Below are 26,878 nucleotides of genomic sequence, written 5' to 3'. Positions count from 1 at the left end.
AGCAACGTGTGCCTATTGACACTCAGTACTATTGAAAGTGAAGGTGAGGTCCCTGTGTATGAACGCTGGTGGGACGCAGGGCACGCCGGAGAGGGAAAAGGCATACATACCAGACATGTTCCCATTCTCGTGCTTTTTTAGATGTCTGTCAAGATTGGTTTGTTGACCAAAACACCTGTCACACAAGTGACACTTGAATGGCTTCTCTTTATTGTGGATGTTACGGACATGTCTCTGCAGGTTAGAAGATATACTAAAGGACCTGTCACAGTATTTGCATCTAAAAAAAACAAAAACAGGTGGGTAGAAAAGAGTCTGTTAGTAGCTGGAAATGTAAAATTTGTCCTAAGAGACATGAAGCACCTTCTGGGCTCAGCCTCAGTACCCAACTGTGGTTCCTTGGTCCCTATTGAGGCAAAGCCCTCCTTGAAATAAAGACAAGTTTTGGCTGAGTAGCTGGAGCGCTGTGCTTTTGGAATGGAGATGTCACTTCTACGGTGGGTTTTTTAGCTTTAATTCACATTAGGCTTTAAATTTTAAATACCACCTTTAGGAATAAGCATAATATTTCAGAGTTAATGGCATCAAATTAGCTGGGGTAATTGATTCCCATGTTTTCAAAACTGTTGCACGCAAAGTTGGGAAGTTTGAAAACAGTAGAGCAATAACTCTATTGTTTCATGTGCTGCCAATACAATACAATTAAACACTTTTGGAAAAAACATGAAACAGATCTTTTCTAATGCTCAAATAAGGTAAAAAGGGCTATTTCTTTTCCTATTCTAAATTATACTGTGTGATTAAATCTTTTCTTGAGGAATTAGCTTGCTCGATTGCTAATCCCAGAGGAAATTTGGTTATCTTGCAAAAACCAGCAATAAACAATCCCAACCTTTAATACCGTGCCAATGTGAGTAGTTTAGTCTATCACTCTGGTACCAGAGGCATCAATTTTCATACTCTGTAGCGATTTGGAGTCCCTAAAGCCTTTACTGTATTGCTCTTTAAGCCATTACTAAGTCATACTATAACTATTCCAAATTCTCTGGCTGGCAACCAGCCAACAGTCTTCACCACTTTAGTTTTTCAATCTTTTACTTCTCCCGTGCTTCCCTTACGCTTGTCAATGATGTCAAATTTTTTTTAGTGCTGAAATCGTCCATTATGCTACTAATTGCTCGTGGCTTTTATGTAGTCGACGGTTATCAAGACCGTCCTTCAATAAAATTAGATGTGAATCTCCTTTCCCAAAGAGACTAGAGGCAAAAAACATATTGTTTCCTGACAAACAATGAGCTTACTCTGCTCTTTACAGCCCATAAAATGCAGAAATTGGTGCATTCGTTTCACTGGAACATGAACTGGCTTCTTTCCAGTTGATTTAAATTAGTCTTTCATTTTCAATAAGGTGAAGCTTCTATCCACATGTCTGCATGTGAGTGTCCTGGATAGCATATCGCATCCGTATTCTTATCAACGAGAGAGTACACCCACATGGGGTTTACTTCAGCAGACCTCAGAAAGGATCCAGATTAGGCAGGAAACAAATAAATACAGTAACGCCTTTGCAACCGGGACCTTTCAGAAATCAGATGACTGACGAAACACCCAACTTTAGGCTGCAAATAATGCCGCAGAGCTCTTACCAAAAAAAACATTTTTGCAAGGGAAAATACGACCATGAGCCCTGCTGAAAATCCCTTCAACCACGCTGGTTCAGCAGTGCCGGCCATCCCGCCAGGCAAAGGCAGGGCTTGTGGATGGTGCCTGGGCGGCTGCCTAAGCCAAAAGAATTTCACTAATTAGGACCAAAACCTTCCCCCATCTCCCACAGCTCCAATGCTGTAGCATCGAACACAGCCGCCCTTGTCTAGATGAGGACGAAAAGCCTTTTTTGAGACCAAAACGTAATGGTGGGTCATGGATGCTAAGGAGCAAGGGCCGGAGATGGCTGAGTAAGGCTGTTGAGCACTCATTCCCTTGCTTTATTCCATTGACCACACCACAGACGCCAGTAAGGGGTCACGGTACCTATAGGGCTGCTCTCCAGTGTGTGTCCTCAGGTGACGGGTTAGGTTTGCAGATCTTGGGAAAATCTTGCCACAGTATCTGTCATAAGAAAAGGTTTGATAAGACAATGTGACTTTCAACGGCTTCGTCCCAGTTTGAGCTGCACTGGATGCGTAGCCCCAATCGAGCCATTAATATATGGTACTATTGGCATTGCTTTGTGTAACGACATTTCAGTAAAAGCATTCAGCAAATGTAAGTGATTGAGACACACACATACAAGAATGGGACTGGAATAGCTGGCACCAACCAGCTTTTCTTGGGCACATGCAAGGGATATATGAAAACTTACCAGTTTTAAAGATCCCCCAAAATTTCTAAGCTCACTAGCTGATTAACTGTCACATTCAGATTTGGCATCGAGAGAATCTGTTATTAAAGCCTTGGATTTCTGCCTCCTTGTAAGCAAATTTCAAACCTTTCAACCAATTCCACGTGTCAGCAAACGTGACATCACTCTGTGCATTGAATAGGATCAGAGCAGACAAGACTCAAAGACCTAATCCATCAAGGTATGTTTCTATAACAACACGTCTTGAAAGAAAGTGACATGTTTTCAAAAAGATCAGATAAACCGATATGCCAGTGTCAAACGCCTGCGCATTCCGGAGATGATCTAGAGACCTAAATAATGCAATTTAAAAACCATTCTCCAAACTTGATAATATGCCACAGGAACAATCATGGCCAAAAAAAAAATAATTAACGTGAGTCCTCCCTGTTCATTCAAGTGACACACTAATTTTCAGTTTATAATTGGCCCAGTTCTATTAATGACACTGAGCCCATTTCTGCATGGGGACAGAGCACACACAGCGCTCTCTTAAGTGAACGAGGGCGGCGGCTGCTCCACGGGACGACTTTGAAGATTGCATCCCTTCACTTTTAACATCCCATTTGTTTTTTCACAACGTGATGCATAAGCCTTCAAAACACACACACGGCTAATTCTGCTCTCCTCGACAAAGCTCCCATTCATTTTGGTTGCACGTACCATGACTATCTTCATTGTACTTTTTTTTAACTCTGTACACATAAGTCCTAATAAGTCATGTATTTTATCACTGATCCCTTTTGATATTAAAACCAAAAGCCTGAGAAAAAACACGTCTGTAGTTTATGATCAAAAAGATCAATAAAGAAAGCACACTTGTGCATATGAAAGTGATGAGAAAATTTGGAAAAAAGAATTGTTTATATAATAGTTTCCACCTCATTTATCAAACTGCTGTAATACAGGGCAAACTCTTTGCTTAATAACACCGGTAATTTAATAAATAAGAACCCCAAAGCAAAACACTTTCCGCGTTTCGTTGGGCAAAGAGAGCCCTGAAAGACCCACCGCGTTCCCCATCAACTGTCCTAGCAGGGGCGATTCTGGGGAGCCCGGAGGGTGCCACGGGGCGGTTTTGGGCCTACCTGCAGGTGTAGCGCTCCTTGCCCTTCCGCAGCAGGGTCTCGGGCAGGGCGCTCGGCGGCGCGCGGAAGTTGAACATGGACGGCACCGACTGGATCAGCTCGTTGGCCTCCGGTTTCAGGGCGCTAAAGCTCTCCAGCTTTTCGGCCATGTTTTCTATAGCGGACATCTGCAACAGAAAGGACAGAACCCATCACGGTGAATACTGCTTCGGCTTTCTGCCCTCACTGGAAACCCAAAATACAAAGAACATACACTGCCAAGATCAAAAGAAAAAAAAAAAAAAGGGGAAAAAAAAAAGAAAAAAGCAAACGTAGAGTTGCAGTCTCAAAAATTACGGGACTTATTAAGCAAGGTGGTGGCCATGATGTTGTCCCACTTGGAATAACACCCATAACTGCAACGGCAGGGTGCCGTTTCTCTGCAAGGCCAGCACACAGCAGAACTCCTGCACTGATTGCTACATGGAAAGCTGCTTCCACACAAAATCTAAATCAGCCAGTGTTCATTTCTTCTTATTTTTAAGCCTCAGCTTTTATAAAATTCCAGTTTATGCAGTCATGCTCGGTGGGTGTGCGCCAATGAGTCTATGCATTCCAGCTACTGAAACCATTCACCATTTTTGACCAAATCAACAGAAAAAATAGAGATCACAACAATAACTGAATTCCTACTTTTTATTTTTTTAAAGGACTTGCAGGGGAAAAATATTACAGAGGAAACCTTATGAACACTCTAGCTCAACCAAGGGCTGCAACAAGCCAGATCCAGAGACGCTCTGTGAATGTCCCAACCATTCAGTCCAGTCTTCTTGCCCATCACAGTCAAAGACCACAAGATAAATCCATAAGAAATGAAAAGTTAGTGGGTTTGGTGCGATGTGTTTACATTACCTGCTAGATACCCATCCTGGTTTTCTAGTGTCGTAATATTCCTGTTCTACCTTTAGTTGCTTGTAAACCCCACGCACCTGGAGATGACTCCACTCTTGCCTAGCTGTCTTAAAGGCCTTTAATTTTCAGGGAGTGGGCTCTAAATAATTTCTGGAGAATGTTCTCCTTTAAGGTGTCTGGAACTAACCATGAAAAACTGCTCCAAAACCTCAAGCATTGCCACTTGGAGAGGTTGAGACTGCTGCTGAGCCTACTGCCAGGTGAGAGTAACCATCTGCTTCTTCGTAACACCACAAACAAATGAGAAAAAAGAAACCCAAGATCTCAAGACCTCGCCTACAGAGCACAAACCCACAGCATGAGCCCTGTGCAATACCTTGCTTGTAACGACAGAGGAAATTATATGAAAGACAAGATGCTGAATACTCCTCAGCTGATCACACCTTTACAGACCATTCTTCAAAATCCATAAGAGACTGCTCCAAATGTTGGGATTTTAAAATTTTACTTTAATGGGAAAATTGCCATTTTTATTTTTTTTTGTTACATTTTATTTTAACGGGCAGAATTGCACGTTTGTCTCCTGAAATGACTATTCACATCCTGGTTATCTCTGCCTTTGGGTTGTTTGTTTTTTTTTTTCCCTTTAGCCTGTAGCCTGCCCTCTCATTTCATGCTCAGATTCCTAATGCTGAGGACAAATTGCAATGTACAGGGTACCACTGCCAATTTGCCAAATGTCTTTCATCAAACACGGTGCAAAAAGAAAAAAAAAAAAATCTCAGAGGGAAGTCAAGATACATTTACTTGTCAGGCAACAAATGTGAAAGCATTGCAAGGCAGTAGGGGCCGTAAGCTCTGGGGTTTGATTCATAATCACTCAGCTGCTAAAACATTCTCCACAGATGCGAGTGGACAGCACATTTGTCAATATGAAGGATTTTGACATCTACTGATCACAGGCGTGAGATATGTAATGATGATGCTGCTGGGAGAGGAGGTAATTCTATCTCGGCACCGAGATGTCATTATCAACCCATACAACTCAACATTACCATATATTTCTTTTTATATGACTACACCTTTTTCTTTAGTCAGAATTGATTCTTAAAGCTGTTACGATAGTCTTTCCACTGCCTCTAATTCCTTCTAATTGTTCCCCGCAAGAAACCGTTAGTCTATTTTGCAGTTGCGGAAAATAAATGGTTTGAATGAAAAATGACCTTTGGCCTTCGGGCTGATTAGCAGTGACAAGACAGTCCATGGGTTATGATAGCACATATTTATGGTGAAGAATAATAAGGGCATTGAGAAGTATAATAAATGTTTTATTTATGTATATTTAATATTCAAGTCAGTTTCATTATCTAGTGGGTTTAAATCATTTTTGGATCACCATTTCTCATGTACATGGTCCCCTACAGTAATATATTAAAGCAACCATTTTCCCCTTTACATTTAAAATGGCTTAGTCATGCTTATTTTTTTTTAATTCTTACTTCCAGGATTTTGCAGAGGAGAAACTGAGACAGATTCTTCTCTCATGTATGGCGATCTAGATCAGCGCTACCTCCAACACTGCCTCCAGGATTACATCAGTCCCAAAATAGGTATGAAATCAGCATCTAATCTTAAATCCCTCGTTCAGCAGAAACACAAGCACTTCCAATTATTTTAAAGTATTACTCACTTTCCAAAAATATGTTTCTCACCGTAGGAATGACTATTGTGTTTGTTGGGTTGTGGTTTTTTTTGAGAGACTGATCCATGTACGTACCTGGTATGACTTATATTTCTCAAGAAATGCACCAGCAACAATGGGAAGCGCTCGGCCCCAAGCCCTTGGTGACACAAGGTGCTGGGACTCCTCTGCTGTCAGGATAATTACAGCAGTTACTATCTGCTGGAGATAGGGCTCACAAGAACCAAAATCCAGGCATCTTCTTAAGAAGTCCTGGAGCGTGGTGGTGCTCAGGGCCTTCAGGATGCAATTCCCTATCGTGAGACGGGCACCCGGACAGCACGAGCTTGTTACAGCCCATAAAGTCCTTCTAGCCCAGACCTACAACACGCTCTCCATGACTTTATATGAAGGTAGACAGCCCCCACTCATCAGTCTACTTGCAAAATCTTAACTGAGCAATAAACGTGGGGTTTGTCATGCTGAGGACTAACTCAGGCACCAAACCCAAGCGGGAATTACAAACCTGTGACATGCGCTTTTAGGAAGCTGGTAGCCTGCTTCCAAGCAGTGGCCCCAGGGGATGTGCAGGAGGGCGGGCAAGGGACAGACCTTCTCCCTGGTGTCTTCTGTCACACACCAGCAATGAGAGGTGCAAGAACCTTAATTGGAGGTTGCATCTCGATTACAGTGTTGAATGGCCATTGGTGGCTGCCGCTCCCATTCATTTGGCTAAAGCCTTTTTGAATCCATTTATATTTTTGTCAAGGAGAGTTCGCAAATTTAATTAGGTGCATATGAAAAGATACTGGCTTTTGTTCCTTCTAAGCCTTTTGCTTGATAATTCAGCTGGGTGCCCCTCATTTTTATTTTTGGTGTATTGTAAAAAACTAATGAATAACCATTTCTCATTCAGGTTCTGCTCACCATTCATGGTCTCATAGAGCTGGGGCACAGCCCCCTTGGGCATTTCTTTTCCAAGCTGAAAAAATCAAAATCTACTTAGCCTCTTTTTGTATGGAAGCTGTTCCCTACCTCCGATCATCATTGTTGCACTTTTCTGTGTCTTTTCTAATTCTACTATGTCCTTTTTGAGAGGGACTTCAGCAGCGTTCAAGACCTGAAGGCAGTATAACATAATGATGTTTGCCATTCCTTTCTAAGCACTTGGATGATATTTTCATAAAACTCTCGACTCCCGAGATCTTTTTCCTGAATGACACAAGTTAAGAGTCACACTTTCCCCTCAGTATTACTGGGTACTTACTGACACCGAGTTTTATTGTTGTTTTAATCCCCAGTGACCCAGCTTTCTGTGAATCTTCTGCAAAATCTTCGTAGTCAGCTTTGGATTTAGCTATTTTCAATAGTCACAAACTCTGCTCTTTTCTTGGTCACCCTTCTTCCTATGTCATTTACAGATCTATGCCACGGTTCAGATCCCAGTGACACCTCAAGGTGGCCTCACTGATAATCTTCATTGATTGTAAAAATCACTAATTTAGTCTTACCCTTTTTTTCACCAGGGTTTTGGGTTTGGTGGTCCTTTTTTTTTGACTAATTATTAACCCAGGAGATGACTTGCCCTCTTCCACAATGAAACTCCCTCTTTCAGCTGAAACACAACCAAAGCAGCTCTTACTCCTTCAAAACACCATTACAGCTGATGGCAAAGCAAGACTTGCCCTCCACAGGAGCTGTGTTGATCATGGAGATGCTACCCAGCAGCAATCCACCAAACTCTTGGAGCCAGCTGTTGGCAACAGCAACTGTCCTGGGAGGTTAGGTGGGTGCTCATGGCCACCTCATCTCCCCGGGGATGGTCCGTGGGGACCACCAGGGAGGTGGGTGTGTGGCCCGAGCTGCCGGGCGGCACTTTCAGGAGGGGTCTGCATCCCAGCTGAGCACCCAAGGGCTGCAGCAATCCCTGAAGGGGACACGTGGAGGAAGGCACCGCTTGACCCTGAGGACTGGATTAGTGTAATTGCCATGTCCATGGAGAAAGCTCTCCGAGGCGGCAGGAGAGCGAGAAGATCCTATTACATATTTTACATACAGCTTTTGCCTTATGGACAAGTCGTGTCTGCTCCTAATCTGAGATCAGTGAATGACAGCATTTTATATAGAACAGTAACTTTTGATTTACATATATAAGAGTTGTTGATTCTATCTGCGTCCAGATGTCTGGAAAAGGAAGCAGCTTTCCCCCACCTCCCTCCCGCTCCCTGAGAGGCTATTAACCTCCTACTGACGCAAACTAATATGCAGTCGCAATTCCCCAGCTCCGACTCAAAAATGCAGACATTACCATAATCGGCTAAAACAAGTATTTATAAACATTTCAATGGGCAAGATATCATCAGCAGGTCCTTGAATATTTGTCTTAAAATTTATTAACCAACAGAAGAAAAAGTGGCATAAATAAAGCAAAGGTTTGTTGCTGCTGCTTTTTAAGAATAACCTGATGATATGAAATAATCTAGCAGACAATGTCATGAATTACATGACCTCATGTTTTACAAACGCGACTCCTTCATTGCTATTATCGCAAAAACAACTGACTTTATGGCCGTAACTCATGGGAAAAAAATTGTTCAAATGTTTGCTTTCTATTTTTACTAGTGTTATTTAGAGAAATCTTGAAAACCCAACTACTAAAGCTCAGGATTTCGTCCTCCCCAGTTCAAGTTGTAACACTTTCTCTAAAAACTACGACTTGTGAATCTGTTGTCTTGAAACTGTGCGTATTTGGACATTCAGCCATGGGACTTGGCTGAGCTATATTCACGTTCAAGAGACCTATCACACATGGCTGAACTTTATGAAGCAGTAGCGAGGAACTCCCGCTGATCCGCAGTATAGTTCTAGAATAACTCTATTTGTGTTCATGCAGTTGGTGGGCATTTAGCTGAACTAACAGAATGGACCACGGCCCAGAATAAGCCCAGGAAAATAAAAGCTTTCTTAAATGCACTCACCAAATTTCTTTTCATTTATTTGGAAAATTATTGTGATTATTTACAATAATTCTCCATAAAGCTATCGCAAATAAAGTCTGACTATAATTACAGAACCTCTCCATAGCAACCTTCTCTTGATGGGACCAGAAGAGGATGAGAGAGTCTACAGACTAAATAAATCGTGATCCATTCAAGAGTGGGTGTTGCCCATTGATTTGCACTTTAGGGTTCCTGCCAAACAATGAAAAACAATCTGAAATAATCTTGAAATACATGGCACATGCAACTGTGAATTGAGATAGAAAGGCTGGTGTGACATATTCAAATCTCTCAAGATGAAGATTCATCCATGAATCAGCATCCTGCTCCAGGCACTTTATGTTTTAAATACCTATTTCTGCTGCAGCTGCTCAAAGCACTGGCATGGCCAGGAGACGTACACTCACAAAAAAAGCAGGGTGATGGAAATTTGAGGATCGAGCCAATGTCAAGGGAAAGCAGACAGAAGAAACAGACTGCACTGGGTTTTTCAACTTCCCAAATATGCCCAAAACCAAGCCCCTTTTCTGAGAGCTGAGGTTTCAAGGTGCCTGGGCCAAATCACAAATCCCACCACGGCCCCTTCATGTGCTACTCTCTACTGCAAAGAAAATGTTTGGGAACCACTTTTTGTGTTCTCCAAGTCTGGCGTCTAACCCTACCTCCTATCTGTTGAGCTCGTTCAGCGTCTACGGGTGCTCACAGGAGCCCTTTGGTCCCTGCTTAACTCCTTTCATCTCGGGATCCTAGCGCATCTTTTGCAGCTGCACAAACCATCGCTTGACAGGCAGAAAATGGGATTAAAAGCCACATGTAGGCAAAGCAAAGGTCCATCGCTGCTTCTGAAGCGTGGCATGGAGGCACGCAGAGGAGAGCAGGGCTAAGCCCCTGTCTGCAGGGACAGCAGCTTTGAGGGCTCCTGCCCTGGCCCCGTACAGAGACACACATGGGAAAGACTATGCGAAGATCTCCCGTCTCATTTTGCGAAATTCTGGCTTCGTCTTGTGAAATTAGTCCACGTCGCACTGCGAGGGATGAGCGAGAGTGAGTCAGGACCCAAGCCGCAGCCGGCTGGCTCCAGCTCTCCCCTCCGAAGCCCGAAAGTTGGGAAAAATCCGGGACGAGTACTTCTGGGTTCAGCGCTGCAGCTGAGGAGCCAGCAATGCAAGAGCAAAACACGGTGTGATCTGAGTGGCATCTGCAAAAGCAGTTGCTGTGGCTCTCTTTTTTTTTTTTTTTTTGGTGAACAATTTAGATGTATTAAAAATAACGTTTTATAAAAATAGAAGAGCAAGCTCAAATTTATCCCATAGTACAAAAAGCACAATTCCTGCTCGCATGAAGGGGACGATGTAAGTATACACACAGGACAAATTTGACCCAAACACGGCAAATAAATGGGTGTTTCATTTGTGCTTTAAGTACAGCAATGAGCAATTAAGCTCAAAACTTCAAAGCTATTAAAGTGACTAACTCCCACTGAAGTCAGAGCGAGACAGAAACGTGAAGTCCTCTGAGGCTCTGCATTTTAATGTCTCAAATGCAGATTAAATATTTATAACTATTGCAATCTGACAAGATTTCAGCCTGCAAATTTCACTGCAATCTCTGAAGGAAACGGCTTGGAACAATTTCAGTTAATTATAAACAAACCCTCACTCAGGTAAAGCTCCCATTGCCTTCACCAAATAAAACCGGCAAGATTCGGTAGGTAAAAATAAAGCCAATTTGACTAAGAGGATATTTATCCGCTACAGCTACAACATGGCATGCTCCGTAATTGGGTGGTAAGTTGTCTTTCATATTATATTTTTCTTATGCAATTTATTTCACAATGATTAAATCAAAAATATAAGCAATGAACTTACCCAAATTCTTTGATCAGGCAATTGGAACTGGGAGCAAAATTGAAACAAAAACAACACATTATTCCTGCATTGGAACCCTCATTGCAATCAGTCTACTAATTAAGATTTTATTTAAAGCTACTAATTAAAATGTTATCCTGAATGATTTGTTGCATGGGGGTATTCTCTCCCTAAAAATGCAATCCTCGTAATGGCAAATTATTGTGAAACACCATTAAATGATCCAATTTTCGTAGCTTTCAGGCCACTGCCACCGGGAGGAATTTTGCCCAGGCAGGGACAGGGTAAGGACTGCAGGGTTTACGTCTTTAATCTCTACTTCAGAAACCTAATTTAAAGATCCATCTGTTAGCTGTCATATTATCTGGTCACAAAAAAAAATATTAATTCTTGCTTCCTCAGATGGCAAGTTTCAGAAATAAATTCACCTACAGAAACACAAACTTGTAGGACACAAACAATGATTTTGTTCGTATTTTACACAGATAAATCTTGCCAGCAGGAAACGAAGACTTGCGGTGCGCTCCACACCTGTACTTTTACGCGGGTGAACAGAACTCTAAAGGAAAAAATAGCTTTTCTGCAAGCAGTTCCCCAGTCCTCTATAAATACGGAGCCAAATTCTGCCTTTGCGAACAAGAGACTCCTTTCTATTAAAGTCAGCAAGAAAGCAGATTTGGGCATTTACTCTTCTGACAGGACATGTGATGGCGGTTTAGTGGTTTTTTTACAATGTATTTAAGAGTGCATGTTATGATCATGACCTTTGCTTCCACCCATCTCACGCGAAGTTAAAGACGCTCTCCCTAGCAGCTAGGTAAGTGATAAAACAAAAGCCAGTCTTTACCTACCATGGATTTAGGTTTTTTTCTATTGAACAATGAGAGATGTGGAGAAATGGGCAAAAAGGCATAATGTGCCTCCCGTGCCTGTGTTCAACCACACGGGTTCACAACTAGCCTTCCTCCTGCCAGAGGGTGCTGGCTCTGGCCCCACAGTACGGAGGTGGCACCCATCACCTCCTGCTCATGCTGATGGACTTGGTGACCATGGGACCTTCCATGATGGACTACTGGGACCTTCCTCGGGCACCAACAATACATTTAACCAACTTTTTATGAAAAAACATGAAGGTTGAAATCCTGACATCCTGCCCACTCATGGGAAAACATCCAATGTCTCCATTTCACCTGCACACATACACCATCCTCCCATTAACCCTCCTCCAGTTCCCCACGTAACTCAGAGTCATACAACCCTAGGTAGAAGAGTATCCAACTCCTTCCCTGCCCACCACAGCCAAACTCCTGGTGCGTTTGGTGCGTTTCACCCAAACAGCCTCCTTTCCCACCCACCAACCACGACAACCTACCGCCGCCATCAGACTAACCTGCAGCAAAACCTTCAGAGCCCCTTGATCCAACTTCACTGAACAACATCAATTTACACCTTGTGAAAAGCTAGGCAGCAGTAAGCAAAACAGTATCACCTCTTCCATTGATACAGCACCTAAAATGCCCTTATTAAAATAATTTACTATTAATTTACAGCCCCTTAGCTGCTCTAAAAGAATCGCTCATTTGGCGGAGAGGAACCAGCCCGGTTTTACACCAGGGGACACAAAGCGGACTGAGCTCCTGTTTGCATATTTGTACATTAGCAGTCTGCTACGGAATGGGAATTTTTACTCATTGCTTTGCGATTTGGGCAAATAAGGTAACTCAGCAAGAAGTGCTGACCTGCTATTAAATCCTTTACATAAATTCTCAGTAATTTTAATACTTAATAGACCTTTCACTTCCTCCAGGCATTGGAACTGGAATGGGATGCTTTTCTGCACTCTCCACCCATGCAACAGCTTTATGTTTATGCGTCTGCAACTATATGTGCCATCAGCTGCTCTTCCCAGTTCTCCAGAAGTCCCATATTTCAGAATATATTCCATACAACTTAGACATAACAACTGCTGCCTTCATTGAAAAAAAAAAACAAAACCAAACCAACAACAAAACAACAACTTGTAGCAGATTACTGGCATGGTTTGCCCAGGAATCAGAGGAAGATGAACCAGAGACAGCAGCTCCTGGTTGTCTGCTTAGAACACAAGACCCGTAATGGGGTGTCATTACTAAGATAAAACACCCCATAGTCCGCAAGGGTTTCAAATTTGAAAATACCATAGAGCATTTTATTTCAGGCATAAGATTTAACCCAAATTTTTAGCAAAACCTCCTTGAGCAAGGAGGAGGAGGACAAAATGAGGGTGCAGTACTGTTGAAGAAAAGCAACGTCTAGTTTGCATATAGGTCCTCTTCCTACACCACGTCCACATTGCAGTCGTTACACTGTTCTAGGGACACTCTCCTAATTTTTTGTTATTCAGCAAATAAACAGCAGGATTATGGTCTACAAACACCCCAGCAGCCCCCTCATACAGCATGTCTCCAGGCATGGAGGAGCAGGGATCCTACAAAGTCACTGCACACGCTACAGCCCACAACAGCCACCTAAAAGAGATGGAGCATTTGCATTATGAGGCTATGAGACTTGAAAGCATTAGGTGGAAGGTTTTCTCTCTTTTCTGGGAGTCCTTAAATACTGACAGCTGATGTGCTCAGCTTTGCTGGCCTGACTTTGAATCTACAATGCCTCTTTGTAGTCAATATTGACTCCACCACAGCGGCCCAGAGCACAGGAGAGTGCTGAAGAAGGCACGGGTAGCTCTAAGTGTTGGTAGCTATGCTACAGTTTTGGAGGAACACGGTTCTAAAACATACATGTAGTTCGAATCTGGCTTCCTCTATAATCAAAACATGTTGTTTCATCTGAAAAACATCAAGAAGCTCAGAACAATGCTTACGCTTTTCCACCACAATGGTACAGCAAAAACTGTGTGTTTTAGGAAATCCAAAAATGACTAAGACTGCATTCATTTCTCCACACCTGCTTTGAAGCATCAACAGGCTTGTTTACAACATCAAAATTCCCAAAATACTTACTTGTGGATGAAACAAGAATCCCGGGGAAGGTCTCAAGTATTTTTCTTTTAAAGCTTCCAGTGGGTCAGTTAACTTTCTTTTTTCTACTCTGTAAATGTTAAAATTAGATGTGCTTGTGATGAATCAGTCTCAGATATTAATAATTATACAGCTACTCATGTTTAAAATAGTCAATTATACATCAAGTAATTTGTTTCTCAGAGATAATGGCAAAAGATAAGGAAGTACAGTCAACTCTCGACTCCCGCATGCAACTCATTACTGCGGGTGGGGGCCGTGAATCGCCGTTAAAGGGAGATTATGCCATTTACATAGGAAATAATCCCATTTCAAAAACTGGTAATAATTATTATAGGAACCAATGACTAACTACTGAGAACTTCTATGAAGAAATAAGGCAACCGAGTGTGCTCTCCACTCAGAGGAGAGGAATTCAAGGCAACAGACGCCTTGAGCAATGGGTCCCTTCTTGTCTGGCCATGCGAGACATCGCAGCCACCATCCTGGAAACCTCTCCTTGCGCACAGCCGCGCACAAGCAGGGCGAGAAAGGCAGGCTTGCAGGAACACACCGAATCCGCTATGCCAGCAGCAAAGATTGCGATCAACTCAGGTGGGCATTTAGGCAGCAAAACTCAGCGTGGATAATTCAGAAGCGGTGTGGAAATTTGAGGGTTTTGCTTTTTCTGTTATTGACGTGCCTGGTTTAAGGGACCTGTTGCCCCTAGGTGCATGTAACTCTCGGCAAAGGAAGGCTCGGTAACAACTGGCCTCCTGCTACACTGCCAGAATTCGTACAGATTTCATTAGTTTGTAATGCAGGACCATAAAACATGGGACCATTATTTCCAGTGCTTCAGGCATTTAAAATGAATATGACGCGAAGAAAACCTACGGCCTAATACAGATATCAATCTGGCGTGAACAAAACCATCTCAGTAAACAGCATCATATCCTGTTTCTTCATAATGCATACCTGTTGTCTTACGCGGGAGCATTCTCCAATAACTTTGCCCATAGCATTTCTTTTTCAGATAAAGTAATAAATTAACATCATTTACATGGCAGTAACATTTTTTTTTAAAAACAATAGGCTGTAAAATCAGTCATTTGTATTACAGACATATTTTTATGGCTAATATTTCTCTAAACTAATTTAGATGCATGACTTCGGTTGGTTACAGATACATGAGCGGAAAGGCAAAGGGCAAAGAGGGGATGGTGTACACAGGATGCAGGTGAAATCCAGATCCCAGTGAGGTCCATCTCGGCACTACTGGAAAACACCGAGGGCTCAGGATTTTACCACTGGTTATGCTTCGTACACACAAGGACACTGCGCCTTCAATTGTATTAATGAAATGCCTGGAGAAATCAACCCATTGCTGAAATAATGCTAAAAAGGGGAAGAAATCACTCTCAATTTCCAAACTTTTTATACGCCTTAGGACAAATTGGCTTTTTTTGTTGTACTTAGGAGATGCTCCTGTTTAACTCGGGAGGAACCAAAACGGTGGTGTACAACTGGCAACCTGGTGAGATGGTCTCTGACTTCCAGGGAAGGCAGAGGGCAGTCAAGGCGAGTGGGCAGCGTTTTGGAAGAAAAGGAATTTGGGGCAAACCGATGTTGAAAGATACACAGTAAATATACAAATATTCAATACTGATGCCCATTCGTTTATGGGTAAAAGAATATATTCAATTTCTGCATGTTAAGCTGCTCAGGTTAAACTAATGACTCACTGTAACGAGGGCAGTCATGAAGACTTGCTAATTGCAGCGTTACTGGACTCGGGGTTTGCTCTGAGCAGCTCAGATTTGAAGGGAGGGATGCAGGTCAGCATGAAGCCTGGGTCACCCCATGGGATGCGATGGTGGGATGATGTCTCCAGGGACAGCGGGAGGAGGACAGGGTTGTCCTGCATCTGCTGGCAGGTGGCCCTGGCAGACCCAGCTGCCTGTACCAAAGGATGCCGAAAGGCAGCAGACAGTCCGTTACCTGTAAATGGGATCCATAAAGAACGGGGTAGGCCTGGCGTGCTGCAAGGACTCCGAAGCTTTCCTTTGCTCAAGGTCGCCTCCTTTCTTTTCTCCAAAGACGTGGTTTTTCCGAGGCTCGGCTTGTTTTGTGCCGCTGGCTCGACTTCTGCTGCCCATGCTGAGATCTAGAGGCTGGTCCTGGCTGGCCGCAGAGGGGGCCGCTGGTTTTGAGGGTAGGGGGGTAAGTGGCTTCTCCTCCTTACGCTTTATGGTGAGGTCAAAGGGAGACTCAGAGCTTCCCTTTGGGATCTTCTTAATTTCACTGGGTGATTGGGGCTCCACTTTCAAGGGTAACGGTCTCAAGTCTCTATCAGGAAATGGATACATTGATTGAGAGAATGCTGGAAAAAACGGGAGGGGAAACATGGAAGGGTAAGGTAAGGCTCCGACTTTTTTGTCTTGCAGCCCCACAAGTCCTGTTGAACCAAAGTACTTTTCAGCAATAGAAGCAATAGCCTTTATAGAATCATTCACCGCTCCTGACACCGCAGTCTGCTCCTCTAAGGATGGTGAGAAAATGGAATGATTGCTGTGGTCTTTCTTATTATTTATTGAAGCCAGGCTCTGCAGAGAGCTTACTTTGTCTTTGAACATTTTACCATTTTCTTTAAATTTCTCTTTCTCACTTTCAATGTCACTTTCCAGATCAGAGCCCGAGGTGGTTTCCAGGTCACTGCCACTGGGGGTACTGACATCGTCAAGGTCAAGGTCACTACTCTCTGACTGGTCACTGAGTTTCTCATGCGGCCTCTCTTCAGAGGACCTCTCTGGTTGAAGCTCCACTGGCTTATTCTCCCCTACTGATGGTTGCTTATTTAGTGCCTTCAAAATATCCTGGGTGGCTGGCAGTATCTGAGGATTTGTCATGAGGGGACTTTGACTTTTGTTTGTCTGATCTGCGCTCGGTAGTCCTTTAACAGGAGAACTAGTAGGTAGCAAAGGTGGCCTGTGGTACAAGCCTGAAGGAAACAGACCGGGGAAGCTAAAAGAAAATCCAGGAGCTGTTGGAAAGGTAAGACCAGCAGGATGCCTATTGGCTCCAAAATAGTCAGCAAGGCCCGGATTTGCATGATTCATATTAACCATGGACGTTTTATCCATAGCTGGGGTTCCAGGAAGTGAAATGCCTTGGCCAAAAAATCCTCCTGCTGCAAAATGGTTCTTGCCCTCACAAAATCTCCTGTGTTTATTTAAGGAAGACGTAGTGCTGAACATTTGTCCACAGTCTTTGCACTTGATTTGGGTTCTGCAATCAGCATGCATGCGCTTATGACGACAAAGGTTTGAAAACTGAGTATAGGATTTATGGCAGACCTCACCTGTATGTAAACAACAACAACAACACATCTCAGGCTTTATGGTAATTGCCCCCACCCTCAAGATTTTGCAAATAACACCATTTTTTTACCCGCCAAATGTCAATTCAGAAGCCGTAAGGAGAAGTCTGGGTGCACACATGTACAAAAAGCTATCGTACTCTTCCAAAGCAAGGCATCCAAGCAGACAAATGTCTAAAGACAGCACCAAGACCCGCTTTAACAAACCCGAGAAGGTCTGAAATCACTAAAAGGCAAAGTTTCCTTGTTTGCTCTTTGTATTGCACAGTGTTGCATATTCAGTACCGTCATTCCATATTGCATTAGCACCCAGAACCCGCCAAGAGCCGCAGCTCAGTGCTGGAACTCCGTACGAACTCCCGGTGCTCCTGCGCGAGCGAGCACTCATGCCTTCAAATGACATCCATTTATGTCACTATTCACATGGGGGAAGTTAGTCATTAAAATAAATATTTGCAGGACCAGACAGGAGATAGACAGAGCTGCCTCACAGGGCTTTCAGCCTGCAAGAGCGCAAGGATGTGAAAGAGGTGAAGGAGGAGACAACCAGGTATTTCCAAGTGCATAACCTTATTAACAAACAACATTTTTTTCCACTTATGATTAAGAATTTAATCTCATGAAAGTCCAGGCTACAGCGTGAGTAACCTCAGTTAGTACTCTCGTGTGTCCAAAGCATTTCTATTTGTGTAACGCACACCGTCCCTGCAGGTGTCTGGGATGCTGCAACTCTAAATTCCACATCTTAATAACTTTACTAGTCTTAATATTGCTATTTGTCTCTCGCACATGAAAAAATGCACTATATGTCAACAACAATTTCCTTTAAGAATGCAGCTGGATTTATGTGCGTGTCTGATGCTCAAAACAGCTCGATGGATTTCCTTTCAGACTCCTCTGGGATGAGAACAGCTTCAGCCTCACAAAAGAAGCGCCTGGAGAAAGCCTGAAGCCACGGAGGGGAGGAGATCTACCTTGAGCTCGTGGGCCTGATCTAGCCTACGACACTTGGCACGTCGGAGCACGGCTTCCAGCAACCATTTTCAGTGGCAGGACGCTAGAAGGGGTCCCAGTGGTACGAGAACGAGATGCTCTAAAGAGTAAATCATGTTGTGGTAGTGAATGGGATTTTGCAGGTCCCTGATTTTCTGGCTGCTACAAATCTTGGGGAGTATGCTGGGGCAGGAACCACGTTACAGGTCTGCAAGTTAAAATGTTTTGGAAGAGGCCCAGTGCCCTTCTGTGTCCCTTTGTTGGCAACCTTTGGACAAGCAGGGGCATCGGGCAAGTCTCAAAGCTGCTCTATGTCTTGTGCTCTTCACTATGCTAGAATGTGTCCGTACCTCTGCACTACCTTGCTTCTAACAGTACCAGCCCCAGCCTTGTTTAAAAACAAGGCAGTAGCATTATCAGTAAGCAGTGTTATCCCTCTGTAATAAACCCTTTTTCTTTTTTTTTCCAGCCAGGAAAAAGCATGTGGCCACTTTATTTTTATTTAATTTGTGTTATATCATCAGCTCTCATCTTTCACACATCAAAGCCACACAACAATACACATTGTGTATTCTGAGGCCTTTTTAACAATCATTTTCATGATTTGAGACAGACTGACATAATTTACAATGGCTCTATTTTAAGCCTGCAAAGGAAACTGAATTGAATGTATCCCATCCTGCACTCTTGGTTCCCATGAACTGCAATCACGTCCTCTAACTTCCACTCGCACCGGGGCCCGCGCTAACCTTCCTGCTCCTCTAAATCTCTGCCCTTGAGAAACTTGACCACTTGTTGTCATCTCTTAACTGTTTACCTCTTCAGCAGGCTCCTTCATATCTCAGCAACAATGCTCCTATTGTTCCAGGGCCTGATCCTGCCCGATCCACCCATTTTCCCTGTTCACACCCCGTTGACATCGCCGGGACAATTCATGGGGTAAAGAGTGCAGAATTGGGCCCAAACACAGGAAATTTGCAATGCGGTAATTCAGGAAGAATGTTTGTTGCTGTGTATCAGTTACTGTTCCTGCTGGAAATCTTCATTCACAGGGAAAGACGAGAAAGAAAAGAGAGAAAATAAAAAAATAAAATTATAAAGAAAGAAGAAAAATGATGGAAGAGAAAGGAGAGAGAGAAGAAGGAAAAGAAGGAAGAGAAGAGAAGAGAAGAGAAGAGAAGAGAAGAGAAGAGAAGAGAAGAGAAGAGAAGAGAAGAGAAGAGAAGAGAAGAGAAAAAAGGAAAAGAAGAGAAAAAAGGAAAAGAAGAGAAAAAAGGAAAAGAAGAAAAAAGAGGAAAAGAAAAAAAAAGGAAAAGAAAAAAAATCTAATTCCTTGACAATGTTTGATTTTCTCTGTATAAGTACTTTGTTCATTTTTTTTTAAATATTTTGTCTATTTAACATAGAACTATTTGTTATTTATCATAGAACTACTTGTTATTTATTTGTTGCACTATGAAACTCGGATTTTTCTAGTATTTTCTCCTATTTTTAGCCGAATTGCTGGCGTAAGGTTTCTGTTCCCACAAATGAAAGTCACCCCCATACCTCATGGTACAGAACCAGGCTCCTGTTGAGGTCTTGGACAAAAAGTTCTCCCTGCTCCTATCACGTTAATCACAGAAACCAAAATTAAGGTGACCAAATAGTACAAGTCGAGCGACATAGCCATCAGTTTGCACAAGCTTCGGCTTGAATATTACAGGCCAACTCCTCTCCTTACGTAAAGCAGGATAACTCTGTCAACACGGACAGTTCTGCCTAACATAGAGCAGCAGAGCATCAGACCATACACATTTTTCCAGAAAAAAAATCTCCAGTGCATAGATTTACAAGGCTGGGCTAATGGATAATTAAAAATAAATCATGTTTGGTGAACTTTTGGATCTTCTACCAGGTATTGTTGAGGGCCTACTGCTTATTCACGTGGCTGCATTAACTATAACGCTTCACTCAGGTAGGCTAGAGTGGCAAGCGGGTGAGAAGGGCTGGATTGGCACAGATTGGGTCGTCCTCAAGTTTGGGAAGTTCTCCCTTAAAGAACACCGACACATTATTAAATTATTATTCTCCAAATTAATATACTCAAAAGTCAACAGAACTGAGAAATGTTCTACTCCAGAGAAAAGCAAAAATACACACTTACAAGCGAGAGATATCCTTACCAACTATTAAGGAAGATGCAAATTAATCATTTGACTAAATACATTTTATCTGAGTTTTAAAACTAAATAAAAGCAATAATGGCAATACCATCAAAATATGCTAATATTTATTATTATAAACTCAATCAAACAATTAACAGTTGCACTGAGGACTTTTTGAGCATAAAAGTTATTTAAACCTATTTAATGAGGTGCTGCTTGCTCCAGGTGCCTCTTGCATTTAACAGGCAGCCTATTCAATCCACGGGCTCTCGAGGCTGGCAAAGACATTTTGGGCTGAGGTCCGAAGCCCTTACTCCCCAGAGTACTCTTACTCTTGGGGACTGTCACCTGAAGCCTGGGTGTAAGACGGCATCAGGGAAGCGCACACCCAATGCCCCGCTGATTCGGGAGGAAACTCTGTGTCTAAATCGACTGCGCCACCTCAACCTCCGTGGATACTCCCAGGACCCAGGTATAAGTCCTGGTATAAGATCTACCTCTTTTTCATGACATGAATTTTATTTCCAAGTAAAGCTTTCCATAAACTTTAGTAGATGGGGGGCGGTTATCAACTTTAATTGCTTCCACGTATCAAAGCAACAGAAGCTGGGTTTGATTTCTCCTATTACATCTTATTACACCCTTTAAATCTCAGCGCTGTACTTTTAAGCAACTAACTTGTAAGGGAAGCGTCCCTCCTTGAAGCTTTTATTGCTCTACAGACCCCAGGTTTAACACAAATTCCCAATCTGGCTCCCAAATTGCAAAAATTCATCTCATGCCTACACCCACTCTGTACCACGATTGTATCTGGACCCCAAATTAGCCAGCAGTTAAGTTTGCATATTTTCTGCTTATTAAAAAAAATTACTGTAAGTACTATTTTGAATATGTTCAGTCTATTACGGCATGTGGTTTCTATTTGGAGAGGCTGGAGATTTTGCGAAGGCAGTGAGTAATTACCTTAGTGTTGGTGAGTTTTCACTCAAGCTTGGGCGGTGTACTGTAATAAGAGACAGTTGCCATAAACAGACTGGTACGAGTAAATCATGGTGTGTGGCCTTCTGGTGGAAAGCAGATATCTCCTTTAGGTGACCCTACCTCCCTCCCATCGCTCAGCAAAGCCTACCGAACATGTGGTCTCCAAAGCCTTTTGTTCTGCAATTACATGGCTGTTATTTGCAGGTTGCTGGATGGGTTTTCATCCCTCACTCTGTACATATGAAGAATACCGGCTGCTGTTTTGATTTATCAGGATAAATAGTAACAAAGAGCATTTGAGAGATTATTTCAGTTATGAGAGGTGACACTTACAGATTTTTATATAGGGCATTGCAACAGGGCCATCTGAAGACTCCCTACCTAGCCAGAAGTTAGTGTTTTCTAATAATTATAATCTTGAAGTGGAATTACTTAACCTGTATCAGGTTTAAAAGTTATTAGCGATATTTATTATTGGATCTAGTTATACATTTTCTCATTCAAGAAGCCCAAACCAAAAGTGTTATCTACCCCAATGGCAGATATACAGACTTTGCACAGATTGAGTCTTTCAAGCCAATACTCCTCTCCTTGAGGAAATATCTTAGCGCACGGTGGCCACTTTGTCCAGGTGTGGTGTTGATATTTTGGTAAATTACTGTTGAGAGCAGCAAAAGATGAAGAATTTTGGCAGACAAGGAGAGGAGGTGGTAACAAGGTGCCTTTCAAGCCACAGCAGATGCCTGAAAAGCCTGTGGTGGAGATTAGCGTTACCAAGAACAATATTCTTGAATATTTTCTGCCTGAAAGGGAGAGAAAGCAACCTGCAACATTCCCATGCACCCAGGTTCCCCGTCTCCTAGCAGGATCTGGCTCAGCAGTAAACACAACCCGTGAGATTTGAGGATGCGATTTACAGCCCAGTACAGAGTCAGGCCCACATCCGAGGCAAGTTTTATTGCTGGAGCAGCTGTTGGAAAAGATCTAAAAGCTCCACTCAATACTTAAATTCGGGGCATGCAAAGGAGCCTCGAGTCCTCCGGCTGAAATTTACTGCCTCTAAGTTTATTTTCCATCTCCAGCAAAAGTCATGGCATCTGCTGCGGAGACTCTGTGGCCCAAAATTAACTCCTAAAGCAAAGCCGCCTTCCAGGTACTGCTGTTTTTTCCTAATTCCCAGTGTGTCCTGACTGTGGTGCCGCCTTCCCCTGCCCACCCTGGCACTGCCACCTCCTCCCCCGTGCCACCACCACCTCTGCCCTGGGCAGCAGGGCCGTATCCTGGAGCCCTGGAAGGGGAGCAGCCAACTTGGTACCATGCAAAGCCATGAGGCTGCGGCCGCCGAACCTGGCACGGCTCCTTCCCGCTACATCTCACTCCCCACTTGCTCTTTGCATTGGAAAAATATCCCAGGGGCAACGGGTGCATTTATACAGCACTCAGTGTCTGCCTGAAAAGGAAAATCATATGAAAACAACGTTTTGCATTGGACTAACGGGTTACCCAGCGCTCATTTAATCCCTCGCAGCCCCCGTGAAGCCAGCGGGAGATTCAAAGGGAGCACAACACAACCGCCTGCTTCCAGAGTACGCTGCTTTTCCACAAAAGAAATCACACTTAACCAAAGACGTTTAGTTGAAGACTTACATATAAAAGGTTTGACACTGCTGTGGATGTGTTTATGCTGTTTGAGGCCTGAAGAAGTGGCAAAGGTTTTGCCACACTCTGGACAAGCGTGAGCACGAGCCCCAACATGCTGGGAACGAATGTGCCTCTGAAGGTTGCTGGGGTCCGTGAAAACCTGCTAGGAAATGAGTACTGATTAACCAAGAAACTTGACTGCGGAAGAAGCCAGTTATTACAAGAGTCTTTTAAAATTCAAACCTGGGAGCTATTTGGGAGTATTTAAGATTAAAAACCGTGGCTGCGTGCTGCATCACGGCCTTGCTAATGGCCGTCAATGGGACGGGGCCTGTTTCCCAGGATCAGCCAAGTATTTGGGGGATCCGTTAACCTCTTTGCAGCCGCTGCAGCAGATGCATTTGCCCCTGCCATTAGAAATTGTGCTTTTGAGGACGGGGACTTCACAGAAAATGGGTCAAAACGTGGCTGCTTGAAACCTCTAAGCGCTACTGCAACAGAAATACTTTATAGCGACAACTGAGCGCGTGGACTGAGAGAAATCCTGTACACGACACAGTCCTAGCACCAGGGCTTGGTTCCATCTTACGAGTATCAGCTCAATATAAAATTCCCATTATTGCAGCGAATCTACTTAAAAAGGAGAAAGTCCTCATGCAAAGGGCCCCAGAAGCAGCAACACAGAGCACCGTGTCTCACGCAGATCATCTGCACAGCAAGCCCGGTGCTGGGAAATGAGAGAGATGCTCTAGAGATGAGACAGTTGCGCTCGCTTAGCACAGCTGGGGCCATCGCTATCTGTTATTTTGATTTATATTGCAGTAGTGTCCTGAAGTTTCTGGTCCCAACGGCTGGCGCACAGCCTGGGGACCATCCGCCCTACGCTTCCCCGGGGTTTCTTGCCCCTCAGTGGTCCTCTTACACCCCACTCACAAGGCACTGAGCCCTGAGCTCAGAGATGCTCAGCATCCTGCATCAGTTCAGACCCTACAGCCATTTCCAAATCAAAAAAGGTAGAAAAATAACGTATTTATAAAGTGGAAATGTAAACCCTTGAGAAGCCATCTAGAGCATGGCAGAAGCCTTGCACCCTCCTGCATCCCGGCCCCAGGCATCCCCACTTCCATGCTCTCAAGCATCCAGAAGGACAAGAAGCTCCAGGCAGCCTACAAATTCACTGTACCTTGGCACAGTTTTCACACTCGTAGTGCTTCCCACTGTCGTGCGACATTTGGTGACGTATCAAGTTGGACTTCCAGTTGAAAGCTTTGGGGCACTGGTCGCACTTGTACTCCCTCTCCTCGCTGTGCGACAGCATGTGCTTCTCCAGGCTGCGGAAACAGGAACGGGGCTCAGTGAGGTCCCACACACACACACGGATTTATCAGCGGTTTGAAGATCGGCATAGGAGGAGGAGACAGCAGAGCACGTAATTACAGGAAAAAAAATTTTTAGAAGGTCCAATCCTGACAGACCCAAGTCCTTTGAGTACCAGGCTCACGCCAGCCAGGAGGCAGAACATTCTCCTCCCCAGCGGAATAACACATCCTCTCCTGTTTTGCCAGGCCGCTTGCAAATGCTCCAGGAGATGCTGCTGCCACCGCTCCCTAAGGGGATTATTTCATACACCTCTCCGTATTTCACCTGTGGTAATTCTTCCCTGCAGTCTGAATTGTTTCTACCTTATGACTTTCCCTCTAAACACACCTTGGATCCCTCCACCTGACATAACTCCACTCCTTTGATGGGAGTCAATTTTTCTTACAGTAGGAATAGAGGAGGAATAACTCCACTGGCGTAGGACAAAGAAGCCTCTAAATACGGTACACTACAATTGGAGTTACACTTCATTATTATTAACCACGTTCAATTCTGTAGCTGTTTATTCATTTATTTCTTAGTAGATTATTCAGTCTATTAGTAGGGTAATCACCCACCTAATTACTGCTGCGCATCTTTGAATTCATTTTTGTCTCTGAATTTTCTGAATTCCTGTTTTATTATTCAGCAGCGGCAAATACATTTTTTTAAACACCTGTGTTGCTTGGTCACATACAAAGTCATAACTCACAGTTTTGCTTGAGGAAAGATCACTACGTAATGTAAGAGGGGATTCAGAGAAAAGCCACTGGGATCTTTAGCCTGGGATGCCAAATAGGATCAGTCCCTCCTCATGTGAAGCTCCCACTGACCTCTGGTGAATCCGTGGACAAAACCTGCCGAGTTTTACAGCCCGGTTTGGGTTGTGCAGCCCAAATAGCAACCTGCATTCTCAGCCACATGTAATGGAAATGCTTTCACCCTGCGGATGCTCTTTACTTCTACCCCCTCAGATCGCTTCCTTCACGGGAAAAAAAAAAAAAATTCTGGCTTCCCCTCCTAATACTTCTATAACAATTGACTCTCCATCGTGCACTGGTAAACAAAATTACTGTAAGACCTAGAGAGACTCTTGTCCCCGGCTGTGGCACCAGCTCCTGGACTCTGCCACGACCACCAGCACCGGGCAGTCCTGGCCCCCCACATCTCCATCTTCCTGCTCCGCTCCTTCTCCATTTAATTACGTGCACCCTCAAGCATGGCTCATTCGGGCCTTTTGTTTTATATAATCTGGATATAGCACACTTTGGTACTTTTTTTGCTGTGAACTGTCTTTGTGGTGTATTAGCCTTTCAATAATTCAAGAGTTCGGAGAATGACTGCATTCTCTCTCATTTTTCACTCTTTCTCACAGTACTGCCCATCTATTTATGACGACTCGTTCTTTGTTTTCTGCCCTTTCTCTTCAATATTTAATATTTTAAGCTAAATTTACATTTCCTCAATGATTCCCATATGTTAGATATCGTCCTCTGGTTCGCAGGCAGAAAAGAACTTTAACACCGACTCAGAACTTTAACTCACGACGTGGAAAAATGTTACAGTCCAGACTCCTGCCTCGCCCACGCTGCTCCAACCCTTTCGACTTGATCTACCTACATCAGCCCCTTCGAATCAATCACTCAGATTGAAAATTAGACACGCGGAGCCGCATGCTGCTCAACATCGGCCGGTGAATAAGCCCTTGTGCCTGCACAAATTCCCACTCAGCGGGGTTCACCTAGTATGCGGCGAGCCATGTTTGGCACATGACGTTTTAATTTTGGTGTTGTCAGTTCTGTGGAAGTGTTAAGGATCAGGTCATACGATACGCTGATCTGAGACCCCCTGCGTGATGCCAAGCCACCTCTGCTCCGTCAAGAGGAGCCAAGGAGCATCTGTGTTTTGGGAGAGCAGGCTCCATCTTGCAGAACCAGCACCTGAAGCATCCAGGAGAAGTCGTCCAAAAGGGCTAACCTGCAGCAGGCACAATATCTCAACATCTTCCAGCAATTTGCAAAATTTCCCATAACCTGCACCGCAATACAGTATTTTAAGCAGCCACAAAAACTACAGTGACAGAAAATATGTAAATGATCTTCAGCACATAAAAGTTGTACTTTCTTTTTACATTCTATGCGTTTTCAGGTACATAGGCACGTGGGTCTATCTGTTTCAACAGCCAGATATAGATAAGAAAAAGATGAACCCCAGTGTCTCAAGACAGTACAGCTATAAATACATACGAACATATAGACACCTACATATATTAACATCTAGAACCTGCCTTTAGCTAGTATGGCTTCTTTGCAAAGACAAAATTGGTAACATCACTGAACACCTCTCAGAGATGTTCTATGTTATTTCTACCTAAACGTAAGGAGCCCAGACCTTAGTTCATCTGAACTATAATCACTCCTCTGATTTCACTGCAACCAGCCCAATTCACGCCAG

General features: G+C 43.6%; 1 protein-coding gene across 8 annotated transcripts in view; it reads right to left on the bottom strand.

Moving 5' to 3' along the window:
* MECOM (MDS1 and EVI1 complex locus) overlaps positions 1-26,878 on the bottom strand; it is a 348,700-nt gene that overhangs the window by 7,504 nt on the left and 314,318 nt on the right. For 3 of the 8 annotated variants that reach the window (XM_054204388.1, XM_054204393.1, XM_054204392.1), the window contains 8 exons: positions 24,249-24,396; positions 23,072-23,228; positions 15,926-17,285; positions 13,928-14,015; positions 10,929-10,955; positions 3,490-3,656; positions 2,032-2,109; positions 111-280 (listed from right to left, as the gene is read on the bottom strand). In XM_054204388.1, coding sequence (XP_054060363.1) covers positions 111-280; positions 2,032-2,109; positions 3,490-3,656; positions 10,929-10,955; positions 13,928-14,015; positions 15,926-17,285; positions 23,072-23,228; positions 24,249-24,396 — 2,195 coding nt within the window. The remainder of the gene's footprint in view (positions 1-110; positions 281-2,031; positions 2,110-3,489; positions 3,657-10,928; positions 10,956-13,927; positions 14,016-15,925; positions 17,286-23,071; positions 23,229-24,248; positions 24,397-26,878) is intronic. The other 5 variants (XM_054204389.1, XM_054204394.1, XM_054204390.1 and 2 more) reach the window with 5 other exon arrangements.

This window comes from Rissa tridactyla, chromosome 6 (assembly GCF_028500815.1).
Source record: "Rissa tridactyla isolate bRisTri1 chromosome 6, bRisTri1.patW.cur.20221130, whole genome shotgun sequence".
Classification (NCBI taxonomy): Eukaryota; Metazoa; Chordata; class Aves; order Charadriiformes; family Laridae; genus Rissa; species Rissa tridactyla.
This window is presented reverse-complemented; position numbering and strand designations above follow the sequence as displayed.